General features: G+C 39.6%; 1 protein-coding gene across 1 annotated transcript in view; it reads left to right on the forward strand.

The window, feature by feature from the left end:
• The first annotated feature begins 2,481 nt into the window (after positions 1-2,481).
• DCTN4 (dynactin subunit 4) overlaps positions 2,482-27,357 on the forward strand; it is a 33,544-nt gene continuing 8,668 nt past the window's right edge. Inside the window, exons 1-10 of the mRNA XM_006089136.3 lie at positions 2,482-2,655; positions 5,801-5,871; positions 8,422-8,600; positions 15,643-15,686; positions 17,787-17,894; positions 20,261-20,334; positions 20,574-20,686; positions 20,988-21,097; positions 23,633-23,706; positions 27,000-27,054. Of these exons, the coding sequence (XP_006089198.1) occupies positions 2,521-2,655; positions 5,801-5,871; positions 8,422-8,600; positions 15,643-15,686; positions 17,787-17,894; positions 20,261-20,334; positions 20,574-20,686; positions 20,988-21,097; positions 23,633-23,706; positions 27,000-27,054 (963 nt within the window). The 5' untranslated portion in view covers positions 2,482-2,520. The remainder of the gene's footprint in view (positions 2,656-5,800; positions 5,872-8,421; positions 8,601-15,642; positions 15,687-17,786; positions 17,895-20,260; positions 20,335-20,573; positions 20,687-20,987; positions 21,098-23,632; positions 23,707-26,999; positions 27,055-27,357) is intronic.

The following is a 27,357-nucleotide window of genomic DNA, read 5'->3' on the forward strand; positions in this document are numbered from 1 at the left end:
AAAAAGTGATCATGTTACATATCTAAACCTTAGTTTATGCATTATAAAAATGTAAGTGACACCTAGGTTCACTCATTAGTATCATTCCATCATTAATCAATACATATTGAACATCCGCCATACAGTAGTCCCCCCTCATCCATGGAGGATACATTCCAAGACCTCCAGGGGATGCCTGAAACCACGGATAATACTGAACCCTATATACACAGTACTGTTTTTTCCTACATATACATACATTTGCATTTACAGTAAGCACTTTATGGCTTCTCTTTAGCATATCTGAACTGCCAGGATCACTATTCTTCCACTTCGGGGTCATTATTAAGTAAAACAAGGGTGACTGCAATACCACAACTGCGATATCAGTTGATCTGATAACCAAGTCTAAGTGACTAATGGGCTGGTAGTGTATACAGCATGGGTACGATGGACAAAGGGATGATTCACTTCCTGGGGAGATAGAACGGGACGGAATGAGATTATATCGAGCTACTTGGAACAGCTCATGTTTTAAAACTTACGAATTGCTTAATTCTAGAATTTTCCATTTAATATTTTCCGACCAAGGTTGAAACACAGAAAGTGAAGCTGCAGATAAGGGGTCTACTGTGCAGACTTAATCCTAATGCTAAGTACTTGAAACCTGCAAATGAATGAGTTTTGGCCCTGCGTGGAAGAGCTCACAGTCTAAGAAATTTCAAATTGTTAAACAGCGAAATAGCACCAGATGTTAGACCAAGGTCCTTGAGTGTTGGCTAAGAAAGAATTTAGAGTTAAGACTCAAATATAAGCAAAAGTTTGTTTAGAATGTCACAGAGATAGAAGAAATGAGCCATGAAAGAAGTGAGCCAGTAGGACTGTGTAGGCTCAGGAAACAAGTTACAGAGGCAAAGGAAGGGACTTGGAGCGTAGGAAAAAGAAAGTGAAGGTAAGCGCCTAGAGGGAAGGCAGCGGGGAGGAAAGGTGCTCCAGAGAGAAAGAGCCGCCCTAGCCGGTTTGGCTCAGTGGATAGAGCGTCGGCCCACGGACTGAGGGGTCCTGGGTTCAATTCAGGTCAAGAGCACATACCTCGATTAGAGGCTCAATCCCTGCAGCAGACAACCAATCGATGTGTATCCCTCACGATGTTTCTCTCTCTCTGTCTCTCCCCCTCCATTCCACTCTCTAAAAAAAAAAAAAAAGTTTGGAAAAATATCCTTTGGTGAGGATTAACAGAGAGAGAGAGAGAGAGAGAGAGAGAGAGAGAGAGAGAGCGCCACCGAGTCCTCTATTTTAAGGGCTTATCTGGAGGTTGCAGGGGAGGATCTCGATAGAATATTTATCAGCTTTCTAGGTGCATCTCCTCAGGGTCCTGGTGTCCACTGGTTGGTTGGTACTAGGTAGAGGGTCATTAAGTCCTTGCCGCTGGTCTTGATGTCAGCCATGGTGTCACCCTGCCTGGCCTTGTTGCTTTTTCAGGCCTGGAGCTGAAACACAACCGAGGCCTATTTGTTACCTCTAGCAGTGGTTCTCAACCTTCCTAATGTCGTGACCCTTTAATACAGTTCCTCATGTTGTAGTGACCCCCAACCATAAAATTATTTTCGTTGCTACTTCATAACTGTAACATTGCTACTGTTATGAATCCTAATGTAAATATCTGATATGCAGGATGTATTTTCAGGGGTTGCGACCCACAGGTTGAGAACCGCTGCCTAGGGCTTCAAGCTTAAGGGAATGGTCCTGCAAGGGCCTGTATGGGAGGCACATGAGGCTATTCTCTGCGCCTCGCCCCCTTCCTCTTCCAAAGGGGTCAACCACATGACTAGACATGCCAGGGGAGGACGGTCAGGGGAGGGTCTGAACAGCATGACCAGGAGAGGGACGGCCAGGGGGTCTGAACCACACGGTCAGTGAGACGTTAGGGTAGGAAAGGTTGCCCTGGGGGTGAGGTCCTTCTAGATACCTAGGGCTTTCGGTGGTACGGGGCCTATCGTTCCTGCTTCGCTCATGTGTGTCTCACTGCCTACTGTACCATTATGAGAGAAAGGCTGTGAAAGTCTCCTACAGGCCGGTGACAAGACTATCAGAAGAACGTGCTGGAGTGACTCAGCCTCCAGTTCCCATGGAACTCTCTCCCTGAAACCTCCCGTCCACCTCTGGATGTGCGCCTGGAAGGTGAGGGCAGGAGTGGCAGCTGTAAATAAAACAACGAGCAGCTGCCTTCCTCTGTGCAAGAAACGAAAGGAGGGCACTGAGCTTGTCTGGCTTTGATCTGAGGTTCTGTACTGAACCGTAAGCAAGTCTGAGTTCCACACAAGCCACTGACGCTCCCTGAAACGCTGAAGGGGGCGGGCCCGCGGCGGGGGAGAAACCGGGGAATCCCTGCTGCGCAGGCGCGTTCGGACTCTCGCCCCGCCGCGTCGGAAACCTGATGTCAAAGTCGACGTAGAAAGACGTAGGGGAGGCGGCGAGGCGAACGCCGGCTCTCGGGTCACGTGACGCGACCGGAGCGTCGTCGGCTCCTCCCTCTCCAAGATGGCGTCCTTGCTGCAATCGGAGCGGGTCCTCTACCTCGTCCAGGGAGAAAAGAAGGTTCGGGCCCCTCTCTCGCAGCTTTACTTCTGCCGCTACTGCAGCGAGCTGCGGTCGCTGGAATGTGTGTCTCACGAGGTAACGCCGTCGTCCCAGGAAGAGGATGGAGAGGGCGGAGGGGGAGGGGGAGAGGCATTCATATTAGTCACCGCGGCGGGCGGGGAAGTCCCACCGGTTGGAGGCGGGTACCATTTTCCTACCTTGCTGATTGGCCTGTTTTCCGTCACTCAGATTTGCCCGAGCTTTAATTTGCTCATAAGTTGTCACTTGGAAAGAAGGGGCGGCCTTGGGTGGAGCTGAGCGGCTCGGCTGGTGGCCGGGCACCCTCCGATTGGACGAACTTGACTTCGGGAAGCCTGGCTGTCTCCTGGGGGTTTGGTGACAGGGTGGGTCCGGGAGAAAAAGGTGTGGGCGTGCTTAGTTCGCGCCACTTGCGGGATTAGACACTGACTTTCCACGCTTGATTTGCGTGGAGTGGACACAGGCATTGTATTCATGCCCCTCCCATCCTGGAAGTTCTGCCTCCACGTTGGCCGGAAACTGGCCCCTCTGTGTCCTGGCTCCGGCCGAGGCCTGCCTGCTGCAGGGATGGGGCGAGCTGAGCGAAAGCGTTGCGAGTCGGGCAGGCCGTGTAAGAAGCTGGAAGTGTTATATTAACAGCGCTTCCCCCGGGAGGAGGGTGCTATCGTCTTTCACAGCAAATGGGCGCTGGGGTGGGATTGTTAGAAGGTAGAAGACCCCACCCCGTGAAAAATCACCCAGTCCTGCGGCGCTGGGCACATCTCCTTTATTCAGGAAGCGCTGCGGATTCAAAGACGAGAAGACATAAATCCTGCCGTGGAGTAACTCACAGTCTCCTGAAGGAAACACTAATAGTAATAATAGATATAGTTTATCCAGTACTCTATGCCATATGCTTTACTTAATCTCCTTTATCTTTCTACAACCCAGTGGAATGGATACCTTTTTTAAAAAATCATTTTTACAAGTAAAGAAACAGACACATAATGTTAGCCCTAAGTCACACTGGGAGGACCAAGATTTGAAAACGAGTATCCTGACTTAGAACTTCAGTGAAGATCCCTGGACTATTAAGAAACACATATGAAAAACATATCCTATACTATAAGCCACTTTACATATTATTAATTATTTTGAGGGGGGATATTTTTCACAATATTAAGAATGGTCAGGCCCGGCTGGTGTTGCTCAGTGGTTAAGTGTCAAACCCAGAGGTCACTGTTTGACTCCCAGTTGGATTCCCGATCAGGGCACATGCCCGGGTTGTGGGTTCGATCCCCAGTGTGGGGCATTCAGGAGGCATCCGATCAATTATTCTCTCTCATCACTGATGTTTATATCTCTCTCTCCCTCTCTCTTCCTCTCTGAAATCAATAAAAATATATTTTAAAAGGTCAGGGGAAGTATTTAAATAATACAAGAGAAATAAATGCCATTTATGTATAATATGGTATTGGTTTTTCATGTATTTAACATGGCATTGATTTTTTATGGATTTCTTCATTAACACGTGTGTGTGTGTGTGTGTGTGTGTGTGTGTGTATGTACACGAACGGCTGTACCTGTGTGTATCTCCTTAGCAGTTCCTTTCTCATTAGATGCTTCCCTGCTCCAGCTCCACCCTTACAATTTGTTGGGCAGGGGTGGGCAAACTTTTTGACTCGAGGGCCACAATGGGTTCTTAAACTGGACCGGAGGGCCGGAACAAAAGCATGGATGGAGTGTTTGTGTGAACTAATATAAATTCAAAGTAAACATCATTACATAAAAGGGTACGGTCTTTTTTTTTTTTTTTTTTAGTTTTATTCATTTCAAACGGGCTGGATCCGGCCCGTGGGCGGTAGTTTGCCCACGGCTGGGTTAGATTCTCCTTTGGTGGTTCCTAGGGAGCTTAATCTTCATAATCTCCAAGAATGTCTTCAGCTATGACACTCAGTCTGTAACTGCATCTTTTACAGACGGATGTGTACCTGGGAGATAGAGGCCATTAGGGCTTGGGAAGGCTAATACCCGTGAGCAGTCCAGAAGGTTCTAATGGAGAACCTGGATTGGAGCTGCACATGAAGGGACAAGCATTCTTTGGAAAGGGGACGCAAAGGAATGACTTACAGTTTGCCTTTTATGATGAGTCACGGCAAATATCTGTTAGCAATACTATAGCTTATGTTCTGGGAGGTTATTTGAGCAGCAATTGTATTCATCTTTTCAAAGATGGTTCTGCTTATAGCAGATGATGAAAAGAGAAGCCAGTTTCTATAGTATTTATGTTCAAGTGAATCTGTCTTTCCATCTGCAGGTGACTACAGTTCTAGAATTGTCAAATAGAATCTGCCTACATTTAAGAAAATAATTATTCAGACCTTAAAAAGTACAATGAATTTTTTATACTGTGTTTTTGAGTTAAATACAATAGTTTAGCTTAATAGTTTAATTTGTCGTTTAAATATCTAATTGATTGGCTGTAGCTGACTTTGTAAATGATAATTTATACTGCTCTTCAGTGAACATGTATTGCTTCAGTAATGAGAAAACCTTTAAAGTATCTCACAATTTAAGTGTGGTCAAATTACTACAATCCAATAAAGCTAAACCAGGTAGAAGAATAATTGATCACATTTTTACAAATTAGGTTATTTTATTTATTAATCTATTATTTAGGTTATTATAGAGTTCTTCTTTTACATAGGTAATTTTTTTTAAAATATATTTTATTGATTTTTTACAGAGAGGAAGGGAGAGAGATAGAGAGTTAGAAACATCGATGAGAGAGGAACATCGATCAGCTGCCTCCTGCACACCTCCCACTGGGGATGTGCCCGCAACCCAGGTACATGCCCTTGACTGGAATCGAACCTGGGACCTTTCAGTCCGCAGGCTGATGCTCTATCCACTGAGCCAAACCAGTTCTGGCACATAGGTAATTTTTAACACATCTAATTCATAAAACCCTGATGAAAGGGCACGGAAAGATCATAAAGAAAAAATAGAAGGTTTACAAAATGTGGATGGTTTGAAAAAACAAAGGTGATTGAGGAATAAAACCTGAGCTGAAAACAATTTAGGTTCTCTGCCAGGTGAGTGGTTTCTCACCTTCTGCTTCAGTATGATAATGTACTTCACATTTTACTGTTTGGCAGAGACATACACACAAGCTAAACTGAATTTCCTTCCCTCTGATTTTTGATTTCTTGTTTCTTTCTAGGTGGACTCTCATTATTGCCCCAGTTGCTTAGAAAATATGCCATCGGCTGAAGCCAAACTAAAAAAGAACAGGTAAGACCAGGATTTATTTTTTGTTTTCTCAATTTTTTTGTAATAGCTGGTAAGAAAACACATGAAACTAACTCTTTCTTAACTAGCTCTTTTCATTTTTTTGCATCACCTTTGCCAAAGATAAACTAGCCTTTAAATAAACTTTCCATTTTGGAACAGTTTTAGACTTAAGAATTATTGTGAAGATGATACAGAGATTTCCCTTTTATCCCATACCCAGTGTCCCCTGCTGTTAACATCTTACATTAGAATGGTGTGTTTGTCTCAATTACTGAACAATACTGGTACATTATTGTTAAATAAACTCCACATTTTATTCAGATTTGTGTTTTTTTTTTTCATAATCTCCTTTTTCTGTTCCAGGATCCTATTTAGGATATCCACGTTATGTTTAATAGTTATGTCTCCTTAGGCTCCCATTGTTGTGACATCCTCTTAGACTTTCCTTGGTTTTGATGACCTTAAAAGTTTTGAATAGTGATCAGATATATTGTAGAATGTCCCTCAGTTGGAATGTGTCTGTTTTTCTCATCAGCTAGGGCCGTGGTCGGCAAACCTCGGCTCTCGAGCCACATGCGGCTCTTTGGCTCCTTGAGTGTGGCTCTTCCACAAAATACCATGTGCGGGCGCACACGCACAGTGCAATTGAAACTTCGTGGCCCATGCGCAGAAGTCGGTATTTTGTGGAAGAGCCACACTCAAGGGGCCAAAGAGCCGAATGTGGCTCGTGAGCCGCAGTTTGTGAACCATTGAAGGGGAATGTATTTTTGGGGAGGAGGATCACTGAGGTAAAGTGTATCTCTCAGCATATCAAGGAAACATACTTTCAATATGACTATCGACCTCCTTTTCCATGCTGTACTCTTTAGAAGGAAAACTATCACAGCCCACACTTAAATAGTAGGAAGTTATGCTCCCCCTCTGTGAGGGTTGTCTACATAAATTATTTGGAATTCTTTTGCATGGAAGATATTTCTCTTCTTCCCCACTTATTTAAGTAATCATTTACTTAAAGCAGACGGGCTCCTGGATATTTATTTTATACCTTAGGTTGTAATCCAATACTACTTTTTTTGCTCAAATTTTCTACCTTTGGCTGTTGGTAACTTTTCAGTAGACTACTGTATCCCTTTAACTTAACCCCAGTCATTGTTTGTGTGTGTGTGGGGGTGTTTGTTCATTCATTAGAGCACTTTCTTACTTTCTGGTACTACAAAATACTCGAGGCTCATCATGTGTACTTTCTGCCTCACTCCTAGAATTAGCCATTTCTCCAAGGAACCCTGGTTCCTTTTATTGGAGAATGGAATTAAAAACCAAGATCTGGCCCAGCTAGTGTGGCTCAGTGGTTGGGCATTGACCCAGGAACAGAGAGGTCCCCAGTTCCATTCCCAGCCAGGGCACATGTCCAGGTTGTGGGCTCAATTAGTAGGGGGTGTGCAAGAGGCAGCCAATCAATGATGTTTCTCTCTCATTCATTGATGTTTCTATCTATCCCTCTCCCTTTCTCTCTCTCTAAAAATTAGTAAAAACATATTTAAAAAAACAACAACAAAAACCAAGATCTGGATAGTAGTCATTGCTCCTGGGAACCATTTGGTTTTTTGCTTGATGTGAAAGTCCATTGTTACCACTCACATGCGTATGCCTCCATGGATGTGAACCACTATTATTTGTCTTCCTTGTCTCTGAGAAATACCTTCTGATAAACCAGACAGTTTTGTATGCTGTCCACACATTAATTTTAACATTTAATCCTCAAAATATCCCTGTGAAGTGGATACTATTATCTTTATTTGAGGATATTATCCAGATGGCAAAATATCAGAGCTAATTGGAGTTTTGACATGGAACTTCAGACCAAGTCTAGGACGTGGTGAAATCTTGATAATCTCTGGTTGTGGAAAACATTAAAGCAACAAGGTACAGGGGCCCTGAAGGGGAAATGCTGGCTGAGCACTAGGATAATAGTGCCAGGAAGCCTGAACATGCAGTACTTCAGAACCATTCCAGTTTGATCACATTGTGTGGTATCCGTTTCAGCTCTCTGGCACAGCAAACAAGAAGTTATTTTCCAAACCAATTTCCCGATCGTTGTATTGTCGCCTCTCAGTTTTCCATTGTGCAATTGGTCTCTTCTCTCTAAAGGCATAAGCTCTGACATTTCTGTTTTCCTCAGAACTCTTTGTGGTCTGTACAAGCATGAAATGAGGCTGGAAATAGTTAACTCCAGACTATTAACACTGATTGTCTCTGTGGAGTAGGATTGGGTCAGGCTCTAATTCTTCAGGAACTTTTGTGATGATTGCTTTTTATTTTTTTATTATTTTTTTATTTATTATTTTTTTAATAATGAACATATAATACTTTTGAAATTTTAAAACAAAGTTTGTAAGAGTCTCAGGAGTACTTGATTATTTCTTTTTGCTTGAGACAATCCTCCCTTACAGTTCTCTTTTGAATTCCTAACACCTGGAACAAGGTCTGGTATTGGTAGGTGCTTGGTAACATTTGTGGAGTGAATGAATTGTTGTATTTTTTGTATCATAGATGCGCCAACTGCTTTGACTGTCCCGGCTGCATGCACACCCTCTCCACCCGGGCCACAAGCATCTCCACACAGCTTCCCGATGACCCAGCCAAGACCACCATGAAGAAAGCCTATTACCTGGCCTGTGGGTTTTGTCGCTGGACATCTAGAGATGTGGGCATGGCCGACAAATCTGTGGGTGAGTGAGGTAGACTTCAACATGAGATTTTGTGAAATTAGCAGTGCTGTAATTGCCCACAGACTATGTTAACTAGTTTTGTTTTTTTGTTGTTCATTCTCACCCAAGGATATTTTTTTTCCATTGATATTTTTAGAGGGGGTCGGGGACAGAAAGAGAAACATTGATGTGAGAGAGACACATTGATTGGTTGCTTCTTGCATGTGCCCTCATCAGGGCACAGGGATCAAACCTGCAACCCAGATATGTGCCCTTGACTGGGAATTGAACCCGAGACCCTTAGGTTTGCAGACAGACACTAACAACTGAGCAAACCGGCCAGGGCTATTTAGTTTTCTTAGAGTTTGTTAAATAGCTTTTATAAATCTGACACTTTCTTAGAGTCAAAATATTGATGCTCTTCATAAGAAATAAAAGCTCCTGATGACAAAACACATCATAAGCAAAATTAAACATAAAAGTGACAAATTAAGAAAAGTATTTGGATCATATACAACAGACTAAAGATAACCAAAAATGAGGAATACTTATAAGTCAATAAGAAAGAGACTTAATAGAAAAGTAGGCAACAGATATGAACAGCAGGTCTCACAGTAGAAATAAAAATGGTCAGTAACCAAAATATACATACTGAAGGGGCCATAGTAGGATTAAAATGATATGTCTTTGCCCTACACTCTTTTTTCCAATCCTCACCCGAGGACATGCTCATTTATTTTTAGAGAGAGGAAGAGAGAGTATGAGAGAGCCTCTCATACATGCCCCAACTGGGGACCAAACCCACAACCTAGGTATGTGCCCTGACCAGGAATTGAACCATGACCTCCTGGTTCATTGGTGGGGCAAGACTCTAACCATTTTTGAAGTCATAACTCACATTCTACCCTTGCATGTTTCCTTCTCTGAAATTTTATAGACCTTTCTTTTTATCTCTTTCTTTGGATATCATTAAATATCTTGTATTATTAATATTGTTTATATGTGAATTTTTCAAGTGTTTTCAACTCTATTATGAGTTCTCTGGGAACAAAGACCCTGTATTGAATGTATGAATTCTTCATTTAGTTTTCATTGTCTAGTTAGTTGGACTTTTGTTTTCACAACTGTTGAGGCAATATATATATATATTTTTTTAAATATATTTTATTGATTTTGTACAGAGAGGAAGGGAGAGGGATAGAGAGTTAGAAACATTGATGAGAGAGAAACATTGATCAGCTGCCTCCTGCACACCCCCTACTGGGGATGTGCCCGCAACCACAGTACATGCCCTTGACTGGAATCGAACCTGGGACCCTTCAGTCCGCAGGCCGACACTCTATCCACTGAGCCAAACCGGTTAGGGCGAGGCAATATATTTTTTAAAAGTTAATAAATATGTAGAAGATATGTTCAACTTCACTAGTAGTCAGGGAAATCCAAATTAAAATGTCATTGATTTGATAAAATATGTTATATCTGATAATCAGGTGTTGGCAAGAATATGGGAAAATAGTTCTTTCATACACTACCACCTTGAAAAGCAGTTTAACAACATCTATTAAAGTTTTATTTTTTATTGTTTTTAGAGAGAGGATGGGAGAGGGATAGAGAGAGAAAACATCAATGAGAGAGCCATCATCGGTAGGCTATCTCCTACATGCCCCCTACTGGGGATTGCGCCTGCAACCTGGGCATGTGCCCTGAATGGGAATTAGGAATCGAACTGGGGACCTCTTGGTTCATGGGTCCACACTCAACCACTGAGCAACATCAGCTGGGCTACAATTTTAAAATGCTTTTGTTCTTCTGCCCAGCAATTCCATGTCCCAAGTTTCTATACTGGAGCATTCAAACATGTGCTCAAAGATACGTCTATGTATACATGTCTATACACACACACACACGTTTATCAGTGAAACAAAAATTATGTGTATATGGACTTAAAACTACCTACAGTATTAATTATATACCTGTCCATCATTTGAGCATTTCAGAGTGGAGGTTGCAATTATCTATATTAGGAAACTTCCTTTATTTTTACATTTTCTATACTTCCTGGTTAACATCAGAAAGTAGTAGCATTCTTTAGACAGTCAGTTCAAAATCTTGAGTTGCTATTTAATTTTTATGTAAACAGTAGCATTTCTATCTCTCCATTGTCTCTTTTCTTTCTGAAATTTCATTTAATTATCTGAAAACTTTTTAGACTTGTTAAAAATTCCCAATTTTGAATTTTCATAAAAGATTTTAGCTTACTAACATATGAAGAAGCTCATAACAAGTTCATTATGTCATTTGACATCACTAAAATGAAGGTGGACAATTCCTACACAATTTGGAAATATCGGTGACATTTCTTTAGATTCAACTCTGTTCTTAAAAATTTAATCTTTGAATTTGTTTACTTCACCTCTTGGTTTAGAATGCTTGAGCTCTTGGTTTTTTTACATTGTATATCAAGTTGATCAAATATTCTATAAAAACAAAAAAATGTTAACTAAACAAGTATATCTTAGTTCCTTAAAAATACTCGAGGGTAGATATTTCCTGAAATGTGATTTATATTAGAACTAGAGGCCTGATGCATGAAATTCGTGCAAGGGGCTTGGTCCTCGCAACCCCAGCTTCATCTGGAAGGACGTCTGGAAGGTTGTTCGGCTGCCCAGTCTAACTAGCATATTATGCTTTTGTTATAGACTAGTGGCCCGGTGCACAAAATCCGTGCACAGAATGGTGTCCCTCAGCCCGGCCTGCACCCTCTCCAATCTGGGACCCCTCGGGGGATGTCCGACTGCCGGAAGGTCTCCCTGCAGTCGGACATCCCTCTCGCAATCCGGGACCACTGGCTCCCAACCCCTCACCTGCCTGCCTGCCTGATCTCCCTTAACCACTCTGCTGCCAGCCTGATCAACCCCAATTGCCCACCCCTGCCAGCCTGATCAACCCCAATTGCCCACCCCTGCCAGACTGATCAACCCCAACTGAGCCCCCGCCACCTGCTTCCCTCAACTGCTCCCCCCATTGGCCTGCTCGCCCCCCAGCTGCCTTCCCCCACCAGCTTGCTTTCACCCAAATGCCCTCCCCTGCCGTCCCTAACCGCCTCTGCCTTGGCCCTGCCACCATGGCTTTGTCCGGAAGGACATCCGGAAGGTCTCTCGGTCTAATTAGTATATTACCCTTTTATTAGTATGGTTGATTCCATAGCATCTCTTTAGACTTTGAGTCAGTATTTATGTATATATGTTTTAATTTCAATGTAGCAAGCAAGTTGTTTGAATTTGGTTATGAGTTAAATGTTAAAAAAACAAACCTCAAAGTGGCATAATATATGCCTCAGTGAGTTAAAAGTATTTTTCTGTGTTTGTATTCTGTCTCTTTTTAGCAAATTAAACAAACAAAGTCCACAAATCCAAGTAGATTTTACAGTTTGTTCCTTTGTAAGTGAATGTTTATGCTTTTTAGATTGTGAGTCATTAAGATTAGAATTTTTTTTCAGAACTTAAAACCTGTGTTTGCTTCTGGAAATCTCTCTCTTCTAGGGTATCTTGACAGTGATAATTGAGCTCTTGGAGCTCTTAAAAGAGTACAGATAATTTCATTTTTCCATGTTGTCATTGGTGTCTGAGGAGCTCTGAAACCACTTTAGTTGGAACTGTTTGGTTTGTAAGTAAGCCATTGTGTCAGTAATGTGCAGAGAAAAACTCATAATGACATTGTTATGTCTCCCAAATTGCTGTTTAGAATAAATTACCAGTTCTAAAGAAGCAATTAGGTAGAACATTTAGACTTTTAAAAATACTACATCTAAAACATTTCTTTTAACTAATTCTTTTTCATGATTGCCTTAAGTAGGCAACCTTTAAATGATGAATAATGTACTAAAGGCTGTTATTGCTGCCATTTCTTGCAAGGGAGCGTAGTGACACCTTCAGCAAGATTCCTTTTTGTTTTGAAAAGAGTTATTTTAACTTATACAAATAATGCACATTGATATATTTATCCCCCAGCTTAACTAAATAACCAAAACGGTTTAAACAACTTGTGTTGCCTCCCCCCACCACGTCCCCCTTCCCCTGCCTCTTAGAGAGAGGTAGTCATCACGATCCTGAAGTCAGTGTGTATCGGTGTCCATGCCTGTCTTTATACTTCTCCACATATATATGTGGCCACTAGCAAATCATGTCTATCAGTGTGAAACAAATGGAAATCTATATGTATTCTGCTACAACTTTTCTCTATCGATATTATATTTATAATAGTAGTTTGATTTCATGCATGACTTACCACAGTTTACTTACTCAGTTTCCTCCTAATGGACTTTTAGGTTGTTGTCAATTTTTTCCTTTCGACAGAAGCACTGTTAGAAAAATTCCTGTGTGTATTTCTTAAGTAATGAGAGTAAGGATTTCTCTGCATAACTAAACTGCTGGCCCTGGCCAGTTTGGCTCATGGATAAAGCGTCGGCCTGAGGACTGAAGGGTCCTGGGTTCGGTTCTGGTCAAGGGCACATGCCCGGGTTTCGGGCTTGATCCCCAGTAGGGGGCATGAAGGAGGCAGCCTATTCTCTCATCATGATGTTTCTATCTCTCTCTCCCTCTCCCTTTCTCTCTGAAATCAATAAAAATAAATAAAAAGTATTTTAAAATAAGTAAATAAAAAAATAAAACTGCTGTTTTTAAGTTGTGTACATCTTTAGCTCTCTAAAATGGTTTACCAGTTTTTCCTCCCCCTAGTAATGTATAAAAGTAGACTAGCCTTTGCACTAGAATCAGCGGTTCTCAACCTGTGGGTCGCGAACAATGAAAATACATCCTGCATATCAGATATTTACATTACAGTAGCAAAATTACAGTTATGAAGTAGCAACAAAAATAATTTTATGGTTGGGGGTCACCACAACATGAGGAACTGTATTAAAGGGTTGCGACATTAGGAAGGTTGAGAACCACTGCGACAGTTCTTATTTGTGTTGCTTTTTTTTTTTAATCCTCACCTGAGGATACCATTGATTTTTAGAGAGTATGGAGGGGAGGGAAGGAGGAGGGAGGAAGAGAGAGAGAGTGGGGGAAAGAGAGAGACAGCGGGAGAGAGAGGAAGAGAGAGGGAAACAGAAACATCCATGTGAGAGAGATACATAAGTTGGTTGCCTCCTGCACATGCTCTGACTGGGGCCAGGTATCACCCAGGTATGTGCCCTTTACCAGGAATTGAACCCACGACCCTTTGGTGTGCAGGCTGACGCTCTAACGCTGAGCTACACGGTCCAGGGCCCTTGGCACTTCTTAGTATTGTTTTTCCGAAAGGATGGTTGTGAAATGGCATCTCATTGTAGTTTATTTTTTCACTTTTTAAAATTAGCTTTATTAAGATATAACATGTATAATGAAGCTCACCAATTTTAAGTGTAGACTTCTGTGATTTTTGACAAATGTGTATACTCATATAGCCACCACCACAATCATGTAACAGAAAAATTCCATCACCCAAAAAAGTTTCCGCATGCCCCTTTGCTGTCAGTTTCTTGCCCTGACCTCCTGGCTCCTGCCCCCCTGATAGGCTTCCTACCACTGTAATTTTGCCTATTCTGGAGGTTTATATAATTGGAGTCTTGTAGTACATAGTCTTTTGTGTCTGCTTTCATTAACATAATGCTTTTGAGGTTCACCCATATTTTTGCTTTTTATTGATGACTAGTATATTTGTTGTATGGTTATACCAGTTTGTTTATTCAACTTCTAGTTGATGGACATTTGGATTTTTTTCTAGTTTTTGTCTTATAAATAAAGCTGCTATGAACATTTGCCTACAAGTCTTAGTGTGGATATGTTTTCATATTTCTTGCATAAATACTTAGGAGTGGAATTGCTGGATTGTAGGGGGAGTGTACATTTAATGACTAGAAACTGCCAAACTATTTTCCAGAGTGGCTATACCATGTGGATCCTCACCAGCAATGTAAGGAGAATTCCAGTTCCTCAACAACCTTTCAATATTGTCAGTCTTTTTCATTTTAGCCATTCCAGTGAATGTGTAGTGATATCTCATTGTGGTTTTACTTTGCATTGTCTTAATGTGCTTTTTTGCCATCCATATATTTTCTTTGGTGAAATGATTGTACAAATCTTTTGCCTATTTTTTAATGGAATTTTTGTCTTTTTATTGAGTTGTAACAGTTGTGTATTCTGGGTACAAGTCCTTTGTTCAGTATATGTTTTGCAAATATTTCCCCTCAGTCTGTGGCTTGCCTTTTTATTTTCTTACCAGTATCTTTTGAAGAACACAATTTTCTAATTTTGATGAGGTCCAATTTATCAATTTATTTTATAGTTTGTGCCTTTTGTATCCTAGTGAAGAAACTTAGGCTAACCCAAGGTCACTAAGATTTTCACTGATGTTTTCTTCTATAAAGATTATAGTTTTAGCTCTTACATGTAAGTCCATTGTCCATTTCAGAGTAAGTTTTGTATGTGTTGTGAGGTAAGGTAAAGGTTCATTTTTTTGTAGATGGGTATCCAGTTGTTGCAGCACCATTTGTTGAAAGTATTCATTATGGTTTTACTTTTAGCTTTCTGGAATAATCTTTTCCTTTATGGTCTGTGCAGTTTGTTTCTTATATAAGAAATTTTTTTCCAAACCAGGGCCATAAAACAGAAATTGCAGTGTTGCAGATAAGAGCAGGGTCTCTGGAGTCAGACTTTGAATCCTCGCTTTACCACTTACTATCTTTATGACTTTGGGCAAGTTATATAACTTTCGGAGCCTCAATTTTCTCATTTGTAAAATAAGGCTAATAATAAGAGTCCCCACTTCACAACATTATTAGGAGAATAAAATGTGCCTGGCTATACATATGTTAGCTGTGGTGGTGGTCATTATCACCATTATTATATTTAAAGAAAAAATTTTATTCTGAGCATTCTGGTCTATATCATTTCTAGGACTCATTCTTGGAAGTTCTGTGATTTTATGTTTTTTAAGTTTTATTTTGTGGCCTGCAGAATGACCTATTTTTGTGAAAATAAAATTATAAAATTCTTCTTAATGTTCCTTTATTTTGCAGCTAGTGGTGGTTGGCAGGAACCTGAAAATCCTCACACTCAACGGGTAAGTAAAGGGTCATTAGAGAGAGGATGAAATAAGGAAAGATGGAGAGACAGACTCAGTATCTTCCATTTTATCAGTGGATATAGCCTGTGCTTAGAAGCCCATGACATGTATTTTGGTGTCTATTACACATAGAAAGTGCTTCTCATTGTAAGATATTAAATCACAATGGCAGTTTTCCCCATTAAGTTAATAGAAAAACTTAGGTATAGTTTTAGTTCTGTACTCGAGTGTGAATTGGACAAAGGAAACAATATGCTTTTGTTTTTCACATAACCCACCAACTAAGTTGAGTTTCCATTTGTTCTCAAATACTCTTAGAACTATCATCAACATATAGACATCTTAGTTCCTGGAAACACCACAAATTTAGAAGATGCCCTTTGACTCAATAGTGGTTGCTTATAGAATCATGACTGGAGCATCCTTTAACAGTTCATACAGAATTGATCTCGATAGTATACATTAGAGCTGATTTTTTTTGCCCCTGGAACTAGAATGTGAAAAAGATAATGAAATACTATTGAAATGAAGTATGTACAAACTGCAGATTAAATACAATTTATAATTATCCACTTATGACATTAGCAAAAATTAGAAATACTAAAAATATCCTGGATGATGGTGTGGGGAATTGGACCTTTTTACATGTACTGTTGTAAGTGTAAATTAGTACAAATTTCTTGAGCTCTCAGCAGTATCTACTTTCTGGACTCTGACCTATAGAAGTACTTACACTTATGCACAAAAATATATATTCATTCATCACACATTTATCGAGCACTTACTATGTGCCAGGGACTGTCCTGAACAATAAGGATACACGGTTTCTACCCTCATAGAGCTTAAGTCTAATGGGAAAACAAAATTAATCAAATAATCCTCAGGTACAGGAAAGACTAACATGAAGAAGAGAAATTGTGCCATGTGGACATTTATTAGGGGGAATTTCAACTAGTTAGGTCTATATCTGAGGATGTTTCTAAGATTTGCGGACAGCAAGCACAGAAGGGAAAGAATTGGAGACGGGAACAGCATATGCAAGGAGCTTATAAGTGGAAGAAGCAAAGCAGGTTGTAGACAAGGTGAGTGCGATGAGTGGAGCTTAGCATTGAGCTACTGGAGAGAAGTACTTGCTGTCAGACCATGTAGACCGAGGTAAGGAGTCTGAAAAGCCTTTGAAGGTTTTAAGCTAAAACTTGCCAGGATCAGATTAGTGTTTCTAAAACATAATTGCTACTGCAGTGAGAGGACAATGTGGGTACCAGGACACCGTTAAGTCCTATCATAGGAAATGGTTAAATACCTAATAAAACATCTGTCCTGTGTAATAAGGTACAGCTTTTAAAAAAGAATGAGGCAGATGTATTTGTACTGGATGGGAAGTTTATGATACTTTCAGTGGAAAAGAACGTTATAAGTTTTTTTTCTTATATGAAAAATAAAAAGACCTGTATATATTTTTTACATATAAATGCTGTATGTCTACACATGAGCTTTTTTAATGTCATACCTGTGCCTGTAAATGTGTAAGAAAGCTATCTAAACTCTAATAATGGATACCTCTGGTGAGGACAGGGTAGGTTTGGGCACAAGAGATAAAAGAGAAGTTTCACTTATTTTTTGTTTATACATTGTTTAAATTTTTCCCAATTAACAATTTATAACAATTTCCCAATTAACATTGTTTTTATTAAAATATATTTTAAAAATGAAAATGTGGGATGCAGTGGAGGAGAATATAGAATATGAAATGTCACATTCTTAGAAATAGATGGTCCTGTGGGCATGCAGAAAAAATAGGTGCATTTGTGAGAGGAAATAAGTAATGAAGTAAAAGAACAGTGAAAAGAGAGGATGACATTTCCAAGCCTTTTCATTGCCCATTTCTTCCCGTTGTTCACCTTGAGGGTTCTATTTCAATTCCGAAATGCATCATGTAAAGAAGATAAATTCTCTTTGAAGAAAAGGGCAAACCTGCCACCTTACTAATTTGTTTTCTCTGGTTATTATGTGTCTAGCTAGTGTAGTTGATAAATTTCATATGTTTCCTGTTAGCTTTTTCATGAAACAAAATACTGAGTCTTTGATTTGTTACAGATGAACAAACTGATTGAATATTACCAGCAGCTTGCTCAGAAAGAGAAGGTTGAACGAGATCGCAAGAAACTGGCACGGCGTAGAAACTATATGCCTTTGGCTTTTTCGGTGAGCACTTGGCACAAAAAGGAGTTTGCAGTTCATTGGTCAAGACCTCTGTGACATGAGAACTGTGACTCTTTCAGAAAGTGGCCATTGTCCCTAGATTCCTGAAGGATGGGTAACAGAAAGCTTATGCTTTTACCACATCATTAGTTCTCCGAGTTTTAAGGACGTTTGTGTTTCTCCATCACTCCCCTTTCTCTTCTGATTATTCTCCAAAGAGGCTAGTGTTTAATTCTGTAGGCACCACAGAACTGTAACAACTTTGGAATATTACAGAAACTCGGAAGTGGTAGATTTTATTCATAGTCTCACATAGTCCAAATTTGACATCCTCGTAGTGGTGGTTTTCTGGCTCTAGTTGTAATTTGGGGGGCACCTTCCCATATTTCTCCAGTATAAAAAAACACTGAGTTTTACACAATGTACTTGTGTGGCTAAATAGATAGTAATATATGCAAGTGTAATTTTTGATAGGAAGTATTTATGGAAGTCATTCTTTACTAGTTTGCATGCTACCCATCAGAAGAAAGAGATTAAGATTTGGGGCTTTTATTATTGTCCCCAAGTTTTATTTGCTATCACAGAACAATTTGTTTTCTGTGTGTTTGCTCGGAGCCATGCAGGTTGGCTTTTAATAAATACCATTTGTTGAATGGCAATGAATGATGTGTCAAGTAGTGTGCTAGGCACTTTACACATATTATTTTATTTAATCGTCATAATAATCTTGTGGAATAGATGGTATATTCTCATTTTACAGTTGAGGAAATGTGATCTGTATAGGTTAAATAACTTGTCATACTGCTTCTGCATGAGAATTCGTTAAGCTATCAAAATCCTACAAATTGGTAAGGTCTATATAAAAATATCTAGAATTTAATAAAGCATTAAAACTCACAAGGCAGTTCTAGCTGGTTTGGCTCAGCGGATAGAGCATCAGCCTGCAGACTAAAGGGTCCCAGGTTCAATTCCAGTCAAGGGCACGTACCTCAGTTGCAGGCTCAATCTCTAGTAGGGGCCGTGCAGCAGGCAGCTGATTGATGATGTTCCTCTCTCATCAACGTTTCTATCTCTCCCTCTCCCTTTCTCTCTGTCTTAAAAAAAAAAATCAATAAAAATAAAAAAACTCACAAGGCATTTACATTTGCCAAAGACTTAATGAAATCTTAATGCGTTTTTCTGCATAGTCCAGTGGTACAAACAGCATATGCACCAGTGTATTTAGGAGAGGGATTTGAATTAAGTGCATAATTCTTTCAACTTTTCCACATAACCTGCCTGCTATATGAGTTTGCTTCTATCTTATGCTGCATTTTTTTTTTGTCTCTGTTGCAACCTGCTATTTTGGGGCCTACAGCAACACACTATTCATGTAGTGGTAAGTTCTCTTTTATAATTCTTGCTAGCCCTAAAGAAGTTAGCAGATGATCACTGGTGTTCCAAGAAGACATTCATCATGTGTCTTAGACACTCCACATAGCTCTGGTCTAAACCATCGCTTAGATATTTAGATTACTAGTTAAAAAAAAAAACACATTTTGTTCAGTTTACTATGTTAATGTATTTTCAGTCTTCATGTTGCTACTTTAATTACTATTTTAAGAACTAGAGGCCTGGTGCACGAAATTTGTGCGCTCGGGTGGGGGGTGGGGTCCCTCAGCCCAGGGGTCCCAGGTTCGATTCCGGTCAAGGGCATGTATCTGGGTTGCGGGCACATCCCCAGTGGGAGATGTGCAGGAGGCAGCTGATTGATGTTTCTCTCTCATCGATGTTGCTAGCTCTCTATCTCTCTCCCTTCCTCTCTGTAAAAAATCAATAAAATATATTTAAAAAAAAAAAAAGAACTAGAGGCCTGGTACACGAAATTTGTGCACCCGGGTGGGGGGGTGGGGTCCCTCAGCCCAGCCTGTGCCCTCTCACAGTCCAGGAGCCCTCAGGGGATGTCCAACTGACAGACATCCTTAGCGCTGCCGCTGAGGCTGGGAGAGGCTCCTGCCACCGCTGCTGCACTCGCCAGCCATGAGCCCAGCTTCTGGCTAAGCGGTGCTCCCCTGTGGAGCGCACTGACCACCAGGGGGCAGCTCCTGCGTTGAGCATCTTGCCCCCTGGTGGTCAGTACGCATCATAGCGACCGGTTGTTCTACCATTCAGTCAGTTTGCATATTAGCTTTTTATTATATAGGATAAGATGATGTGGGGGCTACAAATTTCTCTCTTTAAAAGAAGCTTTCAAATTAGTTCGTTTTTGTTTGCTTGTTTTTTGCTTATTTCCCTGAGCTTCTCATGCTGTCCCACCCAAAATTCTTTCTTTTGTTAAATAGGATGTTTAAAGGTGGAACTTCTAATAGGAATTTCTGAACTCTGTTTAGGACAAATATGGTCTTGGAACCAGGCTTCAGCGACCACGAGCTGGTGCAACCATCAGTACCCTGGCTGGACTTTCGTAAGTTTGGACATTAAGTGCCTTTGAGGAGAAAAAGCAGGTATCAAAATGAATATTGAAGGAATGTGATTTTTAAATAAATAAATAACAGTTGCCAGTGGTGAAGAAGATTCTCATACTTAGAAGAGACCTAAACAGAAAGAATATTCTATAATAGAGGAATACTTCAATTTTTGATATCATAGAATTTGAAAATAATCAGGTGGACCCTTGAGAAATTACTACTTTTCCTCTTTTAGCCTTAAAGAAGGAGAGGACCAGAAAGAGATAAAGATTGAGCCAGCTCAAGCTGTAGATGAAGTGGAACCTCTACCTGAAGACTATTATACAAGACCAGTCAATTTAACAGAGGGTAATTTTATACACGATTCTACTTGGTTTATATTTTACAACTTATTCTACTTTTGTTACTCTTATGCCTTGTGATTTGAGATTTCTAATAGCATAGTTGTTATAAGTAAAATGAATCATCGAAAACAAAGTAGATATAATAGAAATAAACATTTGAAGAATTTTAAAATGTCCCATTCTTATATGGTAGTTTTTTGAAGAACACTATTCACAAAAGCCGTGTTGTTTTATGTAATTATTTTGTATAAGTCTGATATTGAGCAAGTCCCTAAATTGAGGCTGGTTTCTGCCTTTCATGCTAGTAACCACCCTTCAGCAGCGCCTCTTACAGCCTGACTTCCAGCCAGTCTGTGCTTCTCAGCTCTATCCTCGTCACAAACATCTTCTGATCAAACGGTCCCTGCGCTGCCGGGTAAGTAGAGTTGCCATTTGTATCAGGGAAAAGCAAAAATAAAGTCAACGTGATTGGTGTCTGGACAATATAAACATCTCTGGAAGATAGTAAATATAGAGAATGTATAGGTGTCCAGGCACATTTTAAATACTTTCAACATAAATTCAATCCTTACAACTCTGTGAGGTGTAGGTACTATTGTTACCCTTGTTTTACAGATATGGTATCAGAAGATTAAGTTCATAGTACTAACCCCTAAAAGATTAGTGAAATAATATTTAGCTATTAGTTTAGTAGAGTGGAAACAAAGAGGACTGATAAAAAATAATCAATTTAAAATAAAGTAAGAAAGAAGAAAAATCCAGGCTCTGGGAATCTATAGAAGAAGCAACGGAGTTTCTTCAATAAATAAATTGTAAAAGAAAGAAAACTACAGAAAGGAAACCTTTTATATCAGTCCTATCCAACAGAATTCCCTTTGATGATGAAAATATTCTGTATCACACAGTCCAGCATGGTTGCCATTAGTCACATGTGGCTACTGAGCACTTGAAATGTGACAGTGCAGCTGAGGAACTGAATCTTTCATCTTAAATTCATTTAATTAACCACATGTGAATAGTGGCTACTGTTACCAAATAACACAGCATGAAATCAGAAGAGACCTAAGAGGCATATCAGTCACATTCTGTAGACTTTATCTAATTCCTGATTTAAACAACAGGAAAAAAGAAGGGGACCAGAGAAGAAAGAAGAAAGGAGATGAGGAAGGAAAGAAAATTTATGAAACCTTTGGGGAAATTTAAACGTATTTTTTTATGCTATTAAAAGAGTTGTTCATTTTTTTAGGGATAATAATAGTATTTTTATCCTCACCTGAGGATATGTTTATTGATTTGAGAGTGATGGGGGGGGTGGGTGGGTATCATTTTGATAACCCACTCTTCAGAGAAAACCCATAGTGAAATGAAAAGAGACCATAGACTGAGAAAAGTAATTTGAAAGGTATATAATTAACAAAGGATTAGTATCCAGAGTATGTAAAGAACTTTAGCAAATCAGTAAGGAAAAGGTATCTTAGTATAAAAATAACCAGTAGATACTAATATACAAGTCATGGCAGAGGAAATCCCAAAACCCAATAAATAGGAAAGATACTCAGACTTACACAGTAATCAGAAATGTACATTGAAACTACAGTGAGATACCATTTCATAAATTACCAGGTTGGCAGAAGTTAGCAGTTTGGCAGTATCTATCAAAATGACAAATGCACATACCTATTGATCCACTTTTAAGAAAGTATTCTACATAGACATTTACACATGTGGAAAATGATTGATGTATAAGAATACTTATTGCAGAATACTTGTTTCTATGATTTTGTAGAAGCAAAATCATAGAAACATCAATCTGGGTACAGTTAAAGAAGTAATAGGAATCGTTAAGTAGGATACAGGGGCACCTCTGTATGTGCTGGTATGGAATTCCAAGACAGATTAAGTGGGGGGGGGGGGGGGAATCAAAGGGTAGAAGAATGGCCCTTGTATGTTATTGTGAACAAGAAAGTTGATGTATTCATATACTTTTATATGCATAGGCTATTTGTGAAAAAACATATGAGAAACTGGTTGGCTCGGGAGAGGCACAGGGGGACAGGTAATGGGTATCTTTATAGTGTACCTTTTTTATATTGTTAAAACAGTTTTTTTAACCAGGTGCATGTAGTACCCATTCAAGATATAAGTAAATAATTGTTACTGTATTTTAAAACATGATATCTGGAATCATAATACTTGGATTTAAATGTTCCAATTCTTAATAGCTCCGTGAAGTTGCACAGATTATGTATTTTTCCTCTCCCCCATTTTCATCATCTATGAAATGGGGTCAATAATACACCTACCTCATAAATTGATGTGTGGTTTAAATCTACTTAAACCAAGAATGTATACCTTCTAGGCTAGTAGAGAGGAAATAAAAAGGACTAAAAAGTAATATAAAAGAAAACAAGAAAGAAGAAAAATCAACAAAATCTACATTGTTTAGCACATATAGTATGTACTCATTATGTTAGTTTTATTATTTCAGTAGTTTGCATTGCAAAAATAAAATTTTTGATGGTGTGGTTGCTATATCCAGAAGTTCAAAACATCTTTTGTATATGTTGGTTATCTGTAGCACACACTATTTCAAAACGTGGTTTTGCAGCAAAACACTAGTAAAACAAAACTCCAGTATAGCGGTCGGCAAACAGTGGCTCGCGAGCCACATGCGGCTCTTTGGCCCCTTGAGTGTGGCTCTTTCACAAAATACCGACTTCTGCGCATGGGCCACGAAGTTTCAATCGCACTGTATGTGCGTGCCCGCACGTGGTATTTTGTGGTATTTTGTGGAAGAGCCACACTCAAGGGGCCAAAGAGCTGCATGTAGCTCACGAGCCGCAGTTTGCCGACCATGGCTCTAGTAAATGCTATCCTTCTAAACTTAGTAGCTCCCTGGATCAGCAGAATGTGTTCTTGTTTTCCTCTGATATATTTTTTACTTTTTTAGAAATGTGAACATAATTTGAGCAAGCCAGAATTTAATCCAACATCTATCAAATTTAAAATCCAGCTGGTTGCTGTGTGAGTATTTTGGGATGGGTATTTTTGGTTACTGTTTTAGGGTGTGTGGATTTTTTTTTTCTTAAAAAAGAAAAGAAAAACGACATCAAAATAATCTTGTTCTGGTCCTGTTTATGTTTTGAATTATACACCATGAAGTTTAAGGCAAATCTATAGACAAAATCCAGGGTATGTTTGTATTCGTGACACAGTGATAGTGTGGTCTGGGGCATTGAGGTAGGTGGACTGTTGGGTAGAGAGTCACTCATCATTCATTACAAATTACAAAGTACCAAAGTTTAGAAATTATCTTTTAAAAATTAAAGTAAAAAATAATAATAGAGTATAGTAGATTGAAGAGTACCCTGTAACAATGTTCATTTTATTTAACTATGTTCCAATAATGCTTCACTGAATATGATAAAAGTGACTAAGTTAGTGTTAACTCACTGGGGACTTGTTAGTAGAAGGGAATTTTTGTGTATGAAAATCACTTGTCAAACAAGAAGAATATTTTGATAAATGAGAAAAATATTGTCTTGACTTTAGGGTGCGAGAGTCTGTCCTAGGGTAAGTAAGGCAGGAAACTCAGAAGCACTAAGGAAAAAATAGACAGCTTTGACCTTAGCAAAAAACAATAACATGAATTGTAAAAACAGAATCGACAAAAACAAAGTCTTGAGACAGTAGAACAGGAAAGAGTATTTGCCACCCTAACCGGTTTGGCTCTGGATAGAGCGTTGGCCAGTGGACTGAAGGGTCCCGGGTTCAGTTTTGGTCAAGGGCATGTACCTTGATTGTGGGCTCAATCCCCAGTAGGGGGCACACAGGAGGCAACTGATCGATGTTTCCATCTCGATGTTTCTCTCTACAAATGTTTCTTCCTCTATGTAAAAGCACTAAAATACATATTTTTTAAATTAAAAAAAAAGAAAAGAGTATTTGCCATTCTTGACAAGTAAGTTTAATACCGTGGACTGCAGAATTCCTTACAAATTGGAAAGGATTTGAACAGGCAGCTCACAAAAGAGGAATTTGAATGGCCAATAAATACCAAATGGAAAGATGCTGAGACTTGTTAGAAAAACTTTAAAAAAATAAAAAGCATCTGGTGCTTCTGAGAATTTGGGTGAATATTTTCTCATATTGATGGCAGGCTTGTGATTTGCTAGTCTTTTTTGGAGAATGGTTTGGACTATCAAGACGAAATTACACAGACTTGTAACCCAGCAGTACCATCTCAGGAATCTATTCTGTAGAAGCAGAAGTACCAATATCTAAAGATACATTTATAAGGATGTATAACATTTTAATGACAAAAGCTTGAAATAATTTCAAAGTCAAGCTGATTAACCACTATCAAAGAAATAGTTGATTAAATTGAGATACACTAATGCTGTAGAATATTATGCAGCAATTAAAACGTCAGTGCCAGTCAAAAGGTTGAGAAGTGCTGATCTGGTGAGTTAGGAGGAAAGGTACTAAAAGGGCCTCATATGGGTTCTGTTACTTATTCTGTTTGTCTAAACTTATTTCCCTCATCTGTGAAATGGGAATACCAGTCCTGCCTCCCTGTAAGGGTTGTGAGAAGAATCATTTGAGCTATTATGTTTGCAAATGCTTTATAAATGTAAATCACCATAAAATATGTTCTATTCTCCTAACTATTATTTAATACATGACTGGTTAGCAAGGAAGAAAACTATAAAAATGGTACATGTGAAGTCTCTGCACACACCTTTCTTAATTAAGACTTACACACTTCACAGAAATCCTGAATGGTAGGATGTACCTAGCATTAATTTCTTAAGCTTGCTTTGAGCAAAAATGCTTTTTTTCTGACATCATGGCAGTATTTGCCTGGGAATCTTAATATATGTGCTCTGGCCATACCACACGTCACACCTGCTAAATCCAAATTCTTGATAATGGGGCCCTTGGATTTGTATTAAGTTACTCAGGTAGACCTGATGACCAGCGTGGAAAATATTTAGTCTGAAGTTAAAATACCTTATTACCTCTATTTTAAGGTTCACTTCTCCATAACCCCTTCCCCCCCTCCCCCCCATACACACACTTTTAGTGTCTGCAATAGATTTTGTCTTAAGTTAATAATAGAGGCCCGGTGCACGACATTCGTGCACTTGGGGAAGGGGGTCTCTCAGCCTGGCCTGCGCCCTCTCTCAGTCCGGGATCCCGAGGGATGTCCGCCTGCCGGCTTAGGCCTGCTCCACACAGACATCCCGATGGGTCCTTAGCGCTGCTGTGGAGGCAAGAGAGGTTCCCGCCACCACCACTGTGCTCACCAGCTGTGATCCCGGCTTCTGGCTGAGTGGTGCTCCCCCTGTGGGAGAGCACTGACCACCAAGGGGCAGCTCCTGTGTTGAGCATCTGCCCCCTGTGGTCAGTGCACATCATAGTGACTAGTCATTCTGCCATTTGGTCGATTTGCATATTAGCCTTTTATTATATAGGAAGGATATGCACAATTACTAACATTTATGAGTACTTTGTTCCAAGCACTTTTACATACATTATTTAATGTATTCTTCACGATAACCTCAAGGCATAGATACTATTGTTCTCCTCATTTTAAAATTGAGAAAACAAAGCAAAAGAGGTAAATATCTTGTCCTGGCCTTTACAAAGAAATATTTTGGTATATAAATATTGAACTGGGATTTGAACCTGGACAGTTTGAGTCCAGAACAAACACATGGGAGTACAATTTTGTGGTCTTATTTTGAAAGGCAGCATAAGATAGTGGGTAAGAGCAAGGACCCTGGAGCTGGATTGCCTGGGTTTGAATCCTGGCCACTTATCAGCAGGTTCCTTCTTTTCCCAAGCCCAGCTGCTTCGTCTTTATAATGGGGGTAATAATAATGCCTATCTCATGCAGTTGCATTGAAGGGTACTGGAGTTCATATTTGAAAAGTACTTAAAAACTTACCTGGCACATAGTAAGTACTATATAAAAGTGTGTGCTAGTGTTTTTATGCTCCTGCAGTATGGTATTCAATCATTCTTGGATTCTATAATTAGCTTTTAGATTTATAGAAATGAACTAATAAATTCTCAAAAATATGTATCTTCCATGATACCCACACAACTATCGGCTCTAAAGTAGAAGGATACATAAGATTTTAGAAAGAACTCATTACCAATTTGTTCTAATGTCTTAGATTCTCTAAAATTCTTTTCATTTGGCATGTTCTAATTAACATGAAGAAATCATATCTTTGCTGCACTATCTAAAAAAAAGTAATTTTTTGAGACCCCAGTGACTATTAATGCATTTTTTTATTCATTCACAGCAATTACATCCCAGAAGTGAGAATCATGTCGATTCCCAACCTTCGCTACATGAAGGTTAGTACTTTGCTTTATTAACAGGAAAAGAAAGAATTCCTTGATTGAAGATGTGTGCATGTGTGGGTTGGGTGGCTGTGTATATTTGGCATGGATGCAGTGAGCAAGGGATAAAAGAGAAGAAAGTTTGGAATAATAAAGGGATTGAGATTTTAAAGTTCTTTAGCTGGGATTCTTAACAACTATGAATGTATGCAGAAGGAGCAGTGTGCACATATAGAGAGATGGAAATGGGTGGGGAAAGAAAGACGTTGAACCCCACCGGCATCTTTAGCTCTTTTCCATCATCTCGTGTGCGTATGC

The sequence above is a fragment of the Myotis lucifugus genome, unplaced genomic scaffold (genome assembly GCF_000147115.1).
Source record: "Myotis lucifugus unplaced genomic scaffold, Myoluc2.0 scaffold_56, whole genome shotgun sequence".
Taxonomy (NCBI): Eukaryota; Metazoa; Chordata; class Mammalia; order Chiroptera; family Vespertilionidae; genus Myotis; species Myotis lucifugus.